The sequence below is a fragment of the Rhinoderma darwinii genome, chromosome 9 (assembly GCF_050947455.1).
Source record: "Rhinoderma darwinii isolate aRhiDar2 chromosome 9, aRhiDar2.hap1, whole genome shotgun sequence".
In the NCBI taxonomy this organism is placed as follows: domain Eukaryota; kingdom Metazoa; phylum Chordata; class Amphibia; order Anura; family Rhinodermatidae; genus Rhinoderma; species Rhinoderma darwinii.
This window is the reverse complement of record NC_134695.1, coordinates 18,619,260-18,631,303: the sequence shown is the minus strand read 5'-3', so window position 1 is coordinate 18,631,303 and position 12,044 is coordinate 18,619,260. Positions and strand designations below refer to the sequence as shown.

The 12,044-nt window shown below is 40.9% G+C and overlaps 1 protein-coding gene across 3 annotated transcripts in view; it reads right to left on the bottom strand.

Moving 5' to 3' along the window:
* Positions 1–12,044, bottom strand: part of LOC142660638 (low-density lipoprotein receptor-related protein 5-like) — a 298,590-nt gene that overhangs the window by 80,748 nt on the left and 205,798 nt on the right. For all 3 annotated transcript variants that reach the window (XM_075837322.1, XM_075837323.1, XM_075837324.1), the window contains one exon: positions 3,726–3,942. In XM_075837322.1, coding sequence (XP_075693437.1) covers positions 3,726–3,942 — 217 coding nt within the window. The remainder of the gene's footprint in view (positions 1–3,725; positions 3,943–12,044) is intronic.

Here is a 12,044-nt window from a genome sequence, read left to right as displayed (position 1 = left end):
AGTGAAAACGTCCAAAAAGTGACTCCATTTAGGGAACTACACCCCTTGAGGAATTGATCTAGGGGTGTAGTGAGCATTTTGACCCCACAGGTGTTTCATAGATTTTATTAGAATTGGGCAGTGAAAATAAAATAAATCCCTTTTCTTCAATTAGACATAACTTTAGTTCAAACTTTTTCATTTTCTCAACAAATAAAGGAAAAAAAAAAGAACCCCAATATTTGTAAAGCAATTTCTCACGTGTACGGCAATACCCCATTTGTTTTCATAAACTGCTGTTTGGGCACAAAGTAGGGCTCAGAAGGGAAGGAGCGGCATTTGGCTTTTGGAGTGCAGATTTTGCTGGATTGATTTCTGGGCGCTATGTCGCATTTGCAAAGCCTTTGTGGGACCAAAACAGTGGAAACCCCCCAGAAGTGATTTTGGAAACTACACCTGTCAAGGTATTCATCTAGGGGTGTAGTGAGCATGTTAATCCTGCAGGTGTTTTGCAGAAATTAGTGTGCACTCGATGTTGCAGAGTGAAAATGGGAATTTTTCCATAGATATGCCAATATGTGGAGCCCAGCTTGTGCCACCATAACAAGACAGCTCTCTAATTATTATGCTGTGTTTTCCGGTTTTTGAATCACCCTAAATGTGGCCCTAATCATTTGCCTGGACATTCGACCAGGTTCAGGAGTGAAAGATTACCATGCGAAGTTAAGGGCCAATTTGGCAATTTACAAAGTATTGGTTCACAATTGCAGAGGCTCTGATGTGAAATAATAAAATAAACCCCTGAAAAGTGACCTCATTTTGGAAACTACACCCCTCAAGGCATTTATTAAGGGGTGTAGTGAGCATTTTCACCCCACAGGTCTTTTCCATAAATGAATGCGCCGCGGATGGTGCAAAGTAAAAATTTAAATTTTTCCGTGGTTATGCAATTTTAGTGGCAAATATGTCATGCCCAGCTTGTGCCACTGCAGACACACACCCAAAAAAATTGTTAAAAGGGTTCTCCCGGGTATGGCGATGCCATATATGTGGAAGTAAACAGATGTTTGGGAACGCTGTAGGGTTCAAAAGAGAGCAGGCGCCGTTGGGCTATTGGAAAGTGGATTTTGCTTTATAGTTTTGTTTGGGGTATTATTGGTATTTTAGTTTATAATGTGGGGATATGTGTACATCAGGGACATAGTCAGGTGGTATAATAATGGGCAATCCTGTCTGGAAAAGGCCAGTGTCGCACTGATAATTGGTGTAGTTTCTTATCACCTTTTGGTCCGCACCTTTGCAGTTTGGGGAATCTTGCTGGGAAAGTTTTGTCCTAGGACAATACGGGCACCGTCGCTTGCAGCAGATATGTTTGGGCCCTACCCGTCCTGGTTCCTTAATTTTAGGGCATTGGTAAATCGCATCTTTAAACAGAAGAAATGTTCGCCTCGGGCCTGCACAACTGCATATTTTTTATTTTCTGACTTGTTGGAGCCTTAACTAATTTTATTTTTTCATAAACTTAGTGGTATAAGGGCTGTGTTTTTGCAGGATGCCTCGGTAGTTATTATTGGTAACATTTTGGGGTACATGCGACTTTTTGATTACTTTTTATACTTTTTTTTTGGGAGGCAATATGACAAAAAAACAGCAATTCTGGCATAGTTTTTTTATACAGCGTTCACCATGCGTTATAAATTACATGTTGACTTTATTCTGCGGGTCAGTACGATTCCGGCGATACCTAATTTATGGCACTTTTTTATGTTTTACAACTTTTTGCACAATAAAATTACTTTTGTAAAAATAATGCCTTTTTTGTGGCCATGTTGTGAGAACCATAACTTTTAATTTTTTTAGTCGACGGAGCTGTATGAGGGCATGTTTTTTGCGAGACGAGCTATCGTTTGTATAGGTAACATTTTTGGATACATGCCAATTTTTGATCCCTTTTTATTTTAATTTTTGTAGCGCAAAGTAAACAAAAAAACAGAAGTACTGGCATTGTTTTTTTCCGGTTTTTGTTTCCCACCGTTCACTGGAATAAATTACATAACATTTTCATAGTTCAGTTTGTTACGGAAGTGGCGATACCAAATATATATGGTTTATTTTTTTCAATAGTAAAGGACTTGTTAAGCGATTGTGTTTTATTTTATTACTTGAAACTTTATTTTACAACTTTTTTTTTTTCACTTTTTTTTATACTTTTCTTTAGTCCCACTAGGGGACTTGAAGGTCCAACTGCAGATTTTTTTTCTAATACATTGCACTACCCATGTAGTGCAATGTATTAGATCTGTCAGTCATTCACTGACAGAAAGCCGATTAGGCTTCACCTCTGGGCGGGGCCTAGTCGGGTACCGCCATTGTTAGACCTCCTGGTGCCATAGCAGCAGTCGACGGCCCTGCGATTGCATGGCAGGGCTAACGATCTGCTACCAACCTAAGATGCAGCTAACGCTTTTCGATGGCTGCATCTAAGGGGTTAATGGCAAGAATCGGAGCAAGGTCTGGTTCTTGCCGTTACAGGTGGATAACATACAGCTGACATCCACCGCTGATGACGCCGGCTCAGCTATGACGCCATATTGCCATCGGCTACGGGAGCCTATTAGGCCCCGCTTCCGGGCTTTGCCTGAAAGGCTTCCGTACTGGGCATACCGGGAGGCTTGTGTTAGGCCTCCGGTTGAATTGCAGATAATCGGAGCAAACTTCGGTCCCAGCCATTTCCCCAGGGCGTCAGCTGTAATATACAGCCGACACCCCGGGATGTTGGCCCCAACTCAGCTTCTGAGCCTGTGTCCACCATTAGTCGTATGGATACGGCAAAATGCGGGAAGCACTAGCTTTCCATGACGTATCTATACGACAAATGTCAGGAAGGGGTTAAGGAATGAATAAATATTCCCCTTTAAAGGTACATGTATTTATATACCTGCAGTAATGTGACAATTATTATTGAGGTGTGTGCTCTGGTATTGTAAATAATCTCTTCATGGAGAAATCTGGTTTTCCATCCATCAGCAGCCACGCACACTTCTGTGTATGCCATGGAATGTTCTTAAGTTTTGTTGCAGATTCAAACCTATTTTGTTGCATTGCAATTCCACCAGCAGACTACAGATGTTTATTGCAGCAGATAGAGGCCTAACTAAAATAGCCTCTCTGTTTTTAGGAGCAGAACTCAAGGAGCAGATGCGCGTAAATCTGTCCGTGTTCGTTTTGCATCAGTGTGCTTTGCGAGTGGCATGTGTTTTCATGCACTTGCAAGCACTTCTTTTTTTTTTATGTAATTGATGCGAGAAACACGGACAGCACGCAGATGTGCGTCCGAGTGCTGTCTGTGGTTTTCACGCACTGATTGACTTCAATGGGCGAAAACGCACCAATTTAGGACATGCAGTGAGTTTCACGCATCGGACACTCGCTGCGTGAAAACTCACGCAGGTGTGAATAGCCCCATTGAAATCAATGGGTTAGTTGTTTCAACGCACAGCACGCGGACGAGAATCTCGCTTGTCTGAATAAGCCCTAAAGCGGAGGGGAAATATGAATTTCCAATGGCCTACCTCCCTTATAATCAGATCAGTCCCACTTGTGAAGGGGACAAATCTGATAACAGATACGGGTACGTATATGAGGGAACTGCAGTTTACAAAATAACCTAACTTTTATTAATAGGTTCCCCTTTCTCTAACAACATAACATAAAATGCACCATGATACAAACGGTTATAAACTTACCAAAAGTATTTGTTACACTGACTGCTTTTAGCCCCATTAGATCCGGCAGCTGATCAATTATTATTTCTCGACTTGCCCTTACTTTGTGAACTCTTTCAATGCTTCTTCTTTGCCAATCTGTCCAATAGATGTAATCTCCAAGTAGGGTAAAACCAAATATATGAGGCAGCTTATCTTCTATGAGGGTTTTCCGCATACTTCCATCAACATTCATCACCTGTTAAAAACATACAAAAAATGAGTACATTTTACCTCAAGTCCATAAATCTTTAACTATATTTGTGTTGTGAAATTTATTAAAACATTGAGGCAGATTAATACCGTCTTAGATTTAGACAGGTTGAAACTAGACTAGATGAGCCAAACTTATCAGTGGTTCATGCTGTCTGCTAAATTTGGTGCAGCTTTAGACACTGGTCTAACTTTATGCCACCTCTTGGTTGACTTACTTTAGTTGCAATGTGGCGCACTTTAGGCCATGCCCGATTTCCTGCTACACAACACCCCGTGTCTAAAACAGTTAATAAATGTGGTGTGCAGCATGTATGCCAGAATTCTGTCTCAATTGAGCCAGAATTCCGGCACATTTTGAGTAGTAAATCTGCACTATTATATTTTATTTATTATATACTATACTATATATTATATAAATATACTATTATATTTTCATGATATTCAATTTAAACATTAGGAAAATACAGAATTGACAGTTCTAGATATGGTTTCTTGCAGGTGTTTTTAGCATGATGTGACTGGTTTAATAAACACTAGTTAAATGGTTCACAATTTGTCATCACTTGTAACTGTGATACAGGACTGCGTGTACTCGTAAAATATAGATGACAATTGGTGAGTTAACAAGAAAATTTAGAAAATTCCTGCATTAATTAAATGTATTAAAACCCTTAAAGGAACAGTGTCACAAAAAAATATTTTTTTACATCAGTTTGATTTTAGTGTTTTATTAAAAACTTTTATATTTATTTGTGTGTCTGTGTTTCACTTTTTTCTATTTTTGAACTTTTTCTTCCCTATGGGGGCTGCCATTTTTTTTTCCATTTCTGTATGTGTCGATTAACGACACATACAGACATGGAATACGGCACACACAGTCCCATAGTGACTGCGAACGGGGCCCGTTCCATCCACTATGGTGTATGCCGTCTGTGTGGGAACGGCGCATGCGCTGCTCCCACACAGTCCAAGTTGAACTGTGCGACGTCCGGCGCCATTTTCCTGTGGACCGGAAGTCGCGGCCGGACAGTAAGATTACTACTTCCGGTCGCGGCTTCCGGACTTGTGCACTTGGAGCGGGAGGTAGCAGACGGAGCGGACGGACCGAAGGGAGCGGCGGCGGCTGGAGCAGGTAAGTTATTTCTGTGTATGTAAGTGTTTTACTGTGTGTTTACTAGTGTATGTTAACCTACTACACTGTGTGTTAGCTCAAAAAATGGCGACACACAGTGTAGGAGGTTTGACCGTTCAATCCCCTCGTTTCTCCCGGCACTAGCCAGGATAAAGGAGGGGGGATTCTGAGAGCTCACTAGAGCGAGTGAGTTTTCTCAAATTTTGCAGCATAAAGCAATGTGGTTGCTTTACCACATGCAATGCTGCAATTTTGGGAATTGCTCCATCTAGTGACCAGCACTGGGAAATATTATAAATTAGAATCTAATTTATAATATTTCCTGACTCGTGAAAAAACTAAAAAAAATTAGAACAATGTTTAATCACCTACACACTAATTGTTTAACAAAAAAAAAAATACATTTTTTTCTAGCGTCACATTCCCTTTAAGGAGCCAAATAACCTCGAAAGACTGTAGATCTCACTATCCACTCTCCAAGATATTTCACAGCAATGAAAGTCAAGACAATATGCATATGTAGCTGTATTACCACCTCATACAAAATTAAGTGAAGGGGGTGTATTAAGAACAACCATGTACACCCCCAACAGCGACTCCACAATGTATTACTAGTGCAGCTTTACTGAAGCCACCCTCCTTATGAAAACAGACTTTAGGCATGCATTGGTGAAGGAAGGTTCATTACAAAATATCACAAAAATTTATGGACTCAATTTTCCCTTTATGTGTGTAGAAATTCTTACAATTATTAAATACATCAGGGCTGGACAAAACCACTGGATATTGCTCCTGGCATTTAATTTGTATTTGGAGGCCATGTGCTTGCACCTGTCACTGAATACCGTCACTGACCGCATCAAACTCCATCTGTCTTGTCAAAAGCAGTCGCAGACTACTCCTGCCAGGCACAGAAAGAACACAGCAGCTGTCATAAGGATGAAGATGTGTGCTCCTCCATTTATCCCTGTTAGCTATATAGCTTGCTGCCAGTAGGGGGTGCATCACAGGAGCATGTTGGAGGAGAGAACAATCAGACGAGGGGGGCCTGCTGTAACTACTGGAATTTTTTTTCTGTGCATCAATTGCTCCTCAACTGGGTTGTATAGACCTGGCTCTACAGCATTTTCTTGCTGGCTCCAAGATTTGGCTAACAATTGTCTAGGCATGAATTAGATCAATAATAAACATACATCCATTGCATCCATGATGAACTGCAAAAATTTATCACTTTGAAAGTGACATTTCTACATATGACCTTAAAGGGGTAATCCTATCTTATAAATTGAATGCATATCGCTAGGATATGTCATTAAGTTATGATCAGTGGGGGTACTAATTTCTGGGAAGCCCACCGATCCTGAGAGTAAAGGGCCTGCAGCGCTGAATCCCTCCACCGTTTTTTTCCCTGCACAGCGTCACCCCTGATACTGTAGCATAGTTCCATTCACGATGTGCCATCACTTTATAACTTGGGAGGATCATGGTGAAACTAGCAATGTGAAGGTAGACAAATAGTGGTGTGAATAGTAGGCAAAACTCTAAAACCCAATAGCAGAGGCTAAAACACTTTTTGATAGTGGAATCAACAACAAGGAATCACATATGAGTCTATTTTCCAATAGTCAAACTAACCGTGTACAATAATAAATATGCAAATAAGCCCCTTAAAAGGCTATATATACCTTTAAAACAACTTTTAAAAAAAAAAATGTTTATCAGTGTGATTGGTTCAACTTTGTAATTGCTTTTTAGTAAAAATTATTTTTCCTTTTTAAGATACAGCTGCTTTGTATCCTGTATACAGAGCAGCTGTATCTTGCGCTGAAACCTGTATCCATCAGATCAGCAGGACTGACTGGTTCAGTGACAGCGGGTCCTGCGTGTCTCTGACACGCAGGATTGAGCAGTTACCGATTACAACAGAGTTCATAATTTAGATGGGATCGATAACAGGTAGATCATACGAGTCAGAGACACGCAGGATCCGCTGTCACTGAACCTGTCAGTCCTGCTGATCTGACAGATTTAGGTCTCAGCGCAAGATACAGCTGCTCTGTATACAGGATACAAGGCAGCTGTATCTCAAAAAGTAAAAATAATTTTTAATAAAATGGAATTACAAAGTTGAACCAATCACACGGATACACATTTTTGTTAAAAATAAACATTTTTTCAAAAAGCTGTACATAGCATTTAAAAGCACATCAAACATTTTCTCACTCTTCTATCAACAGTTCCACATATCCAGTCAAACAGCAAATCATGGCCTGTCGTTTCACAAACATGATTTATCATGTCAGCCATCCGTATGTTCTGCTCACTGATATCGGGGCAGAATGTTGCAAGAGAAAGAAAATTATTTTTTTCACATTTAATAATAGGGATTACAGCTTTTAAGTCAGAAGGAATAGACTATTGAGTAATTAAGGATAGTACGGCAGGCAGGCACCAGAATGTACCTTGATATGTTTAATCATATTTCCCTTGAATGATAGAAGCATGTTAAGCTCCTGAGTGCTGTATCACCAGACGGACATGGGGATTCTTGTGAATGAAATCTATCACCTCAGGGACAGAAAATGAATAAATGGCTTGCAGAATAAAAACAGACAGAGGAGAGGTGTGCGGAGCTTGACTGGAGATCAAGAAGACACCCTGCTACATTGCGTCATTGGTTTCCGGTCGCTGATGGAAGAGCAGGGCCTTAAAGAGGCTCTGTCACCACATTATAAGTGCCCTATCTCCTACATAATGTGATCGGCGCTGTAATGTAGATAACAGTGGTTTTTATTTTGAAAGATAATAATTTTTTTTAAAGTTATGAGCAATTTTAGATTTATGCTAATTACTTTCTTAACGCCCAAATGGCCGTTTTTTTAACTTTTGACCAAGTGGGCATTGTGAAGAGAAGTGTATTACGCTGACCAATCAGCGACATACACGTCTCTCCGCAAACGGCTCGGCGCAGTCAGGCGCGATGTAGTGATGTCACCGCGCCTGTCTGCGCCAAGTCACTCACAGCACAGTGCAGAGGAGGAAAAGAATCTCCCCCATAAATCAGGCCTCAGTACTCTGTGGAGCCTGCTCTGTGGGCTTGAAAAAACGAGTGGTTTGTATATCAAGTGGAGTTCCAAAAAAAGGAAGTTGAAAAGAGGAGTTAAGCCCCAGTAAGTACTCTTCTTCTTTTTCTTTTTACATTAACAACTGTTCGCTGTTTTTTTGTAACTGGGATAATGGATAGCAAGATTGGAGTTTTTCTTCAGTGCACAGTTTGCCATATGTATGCACGACTGGAGCCGGAGTTCCAGGGTGAATACCACTGTGGCAGATGTGAGCATTTTGGTCACCTGGAAGCTCGTATTAGAGATCTGGAGGAGCAAAATACAACACTGAGGAGGATAGACAATCTTGAGCGGAACATGCAGTTAGTGGGTTAGAACTGGAGGGTGAAGACATGGGTGAGCAGGATCAGGTAAGTAGCTGGGTTAATGTAGTTAGGGGCAGTAGAAAGGGGTCAAAGAAAAGGAAGGCCGATCCGGTTTCTGACATTCCAACCAAAATTACCAAGTTGAGTGATGATGCGAGGGTGTCGGTCTCAGAAATGGCAGCACTAGTGGATACTGATCTCCCTAACAACCGGGAGAACAGCCCAGCTAGTAGTCGGCGGGATGGTAATGCAGGTAAGCCAAGACAATTGATAGTCGTAGGGGATTCTATAATCAGGAAGACGGATAGAATAATTTGTCGCCAAGACCACCTCAACCGAATGGTTTGCTGTCTCCCTGGTGCCAGGGATCGGCATGTGGTGGAACGGGTGGACAAATTGCTGGGAGGGGCTGGTGATGATCCAGCTGTCGTGGTCCATGTCGGTACCGACGACAGAATAAATGGTAGGTGGAGGAACCTTAAGAATAATTTTAAAGAACTAGGCTACAAGCTGAAGGGAAGGACCTCCAAGGTTGTATTCTCAGGAATACTGCCTGTGCCATGAGCATCACAGGAAAGACAGCGGGAACTCAGGGAGTTAAATGCATGGCTTAAGTCTTGGTGTAGAGGAGAAGGATTTGGGTTCCTAGAGCACTGGGCTGACTTTTCATTGGGGTACAAACTGTATTCTGCAGATGATTTGCACCTAAATGGAAGTGGGTCCGCTGTGCTGGGGGAGAGAATTCTAGCTGGGGTGGTGGAGTATTTAAACTAGGGCTGAGGAGGGAGGTCAATGTAGAAAAAAAAGGGGTAGCCAGGTTAGAGAGGGGTCAGACTATATTGGTGGGGGGAGAAACAGAATGTGGGGAGAGGACTAGGCAACAAGATAAGGAGATCCTTTCGTTACAGAACGGCAGTGTAAATAAAAATTCCCAAATAATGTCAAATCACATTTCTGATAATAAAAGTGAAAAACTGACAGGCAAGTTAAAGTGTATGTTCACAAATGCCAGAAGTCTAGCAAGCAAAATGGGGGAGCTGGAGGCCTTGATACTGGAAGAAAATATAGATATAGTTGGTGTTGCTGAAACATGGCTGGACTCTTCACATGACTGGGCTGTAAATCTACAGGGTTTTACACTGTTTCGGAAAGACAGGACAAATAGGAAAGGCGGTGGTGTATGTCTGTATGTGAGAAATGATATGAAGGCGAGTGTGAAAGAGACAATAGTGGGTGAAGATTGTGAGGAGGTTGAAACCTTGTGGGTGGAACTAGAAAGGGAGGTAAACACTGAAAAAATTACTTTTGCTGTAATCTATAGACCCCCCCAATATAACTGAGGAGATGGAAGGTCAGCTATATAAACAGATGGAGCGGGCTGCACAGGCGGGTACTGTAGTGATAATGGGAGATTTTAATTTCCGGGATATTAATTGGTATCATGGTTCAGCTTCAACTGCAAAGGGGAGACATTTCCTCAACCTGTTGCAGGAAAATTTTATGGGCCAGTTTGTGGAAGACCCGACTAGAGGTGAAGATCTGTTGGATCTGGTCATTTCTAATAATGCAGATCTTGTTGGGAATGTCAATGTTCGTGAAAACTTCGGTAACAGTGATCACAATATAGTTACATTTTACCTATACTGTAAAAAACAAACGCAGGCTGGGACGGCAAAAACATTTAATTTTAAGAAAGCCAAATTCCCCAGGATGAGGGCTGCAATTCAGGGTATAGACTGGGAAGAACTAATGTCATATAATGGGACAAATGATAAATGGGAGATTTTTAGTTATTATAGTGCAAAATTTATTCCTATAGGTAACAAGTATAAACGACTCAAATTAAATCCCACATGGCTTACACCTTCTGTGAAAGGGGCAATACATGACAAAAAAAGGGCATTTAAAAAATACAAATCTGAGGGTACAGCTGTAGCCTTTGTAAAATATAAAGAGCTTAATAAAATCTGTAAAAAGGTAATAAAATTAGCAACAATACAAAATGAAAGGCAGGTGGCCAAGGATAGTAAAACAAATCCCAAAAAATTCTTCAAGTATATAAATGCTAAAAAGCCAAGGTCTGAACATGTAGGACCCCTAGATAATGGTAATGGGGAGTTGGTCACAGGGGATCAAGAGAAGGCAGAGTTACTAAATGGGTTCTTTAGCTCTGTATATACAACTGAAGAAAGAGCAGCTCATGTAGCCGGTGCCAGTGCTGTTAATATACTGAATTGGATGAATGTAGATATGGTCCAAGCTAAATTAAATAAAATAAATGTGCACAAGGCCCCGGGACCAGATGGGTTACACCCTAGAATTCTTAAAGAGCTTAGTTCAGTTATTTCTTTCCCCCTTTTCATAATATTCAGAGAATCTCTAGTGACTGGTATAGTGCCAAGGGACTGGTGCAGGGCAAATGTGGTGCCTATTTTCAAAAAGGGCTCTAGGTCTTCCCCGGGTAATTATAGACCAGTAAGCTTAACATCCATCGTGGGGAAAATGTTTGAGGGGCTATTGAGGGACTATATACAGGATTATGTGACAAAAAATAGTATTATAAGTGACAGCCAGCACGGTTTTATTAAGGACAGAAGTTGTCAAACTAACCTTATCTGTTTTTATGAAGAGGTAAGCAGAAGCCTAGACAGAGGGGCCGCTGTGGATTTAGTGTTTTTGGACTTTGCAAAGGCATTTGACACTGTCCCCCATAGACGCCTAATGGGTAAATTAAGGACTATAGGTTTAGAAAATATAGTTTGTAATTGGATTGAGAATTGGCTCAAGGACCGTATCCAGAGAGTTGTGGTCAATGATTCCTGCTCTGAATGGTCCCCGGTAATAAGTGGTGTACCCCAGGGTTCAGTGCTGGGACCACTATTATTCAACTTATTTATTAATGATATAGAGGATGGGATTAATAGCACTATTTCTATTTTTGCAGATGACACCAAGCTATGTAATATAGTTCATTCTATGGAAGATGTTCATGAATTGCAAGCGGATTTAAACAAACTAAGTGTTTGGGCGTCCACTTGGCAGATGAAGTTTAATGTAGATAAATGTAAAGTTATGCATCTGGGTACCAACAACCTGCATGCATCATATGTCCTAGGGGGAGCTACACTGGCGGATTCACTTGTTGAGAAGGATCTGGGTGTACTTGTAAATCATAAACTAAATAACAGCATGCAGTGTCAATCAGCTGCTTCAAAGGCCAGCAGGATATTGTCGTGTATTAAAAGAGGCATGGACTCACGGGACAGGGATGTAATATTGCCACTTTACAAAGCATTAGTGAGGCCTCATCTAGAATATGCAGTTCAGTTCTGGGCTCCAGTTCATAGAAAGGATGCCCTGGAGTTGGAAAAAATACAAAGAAGAGCAACGAAGCTAATTAGGGGCATGGAGAATTTAAGTTATGAGGAAAGATTAAAAGAATTAAACCTATTTAGTCTTGAAAAAAGACGACTAAGGGGGGACGTGATTAACTTATATAAATATATTAATGGCACATACAAAA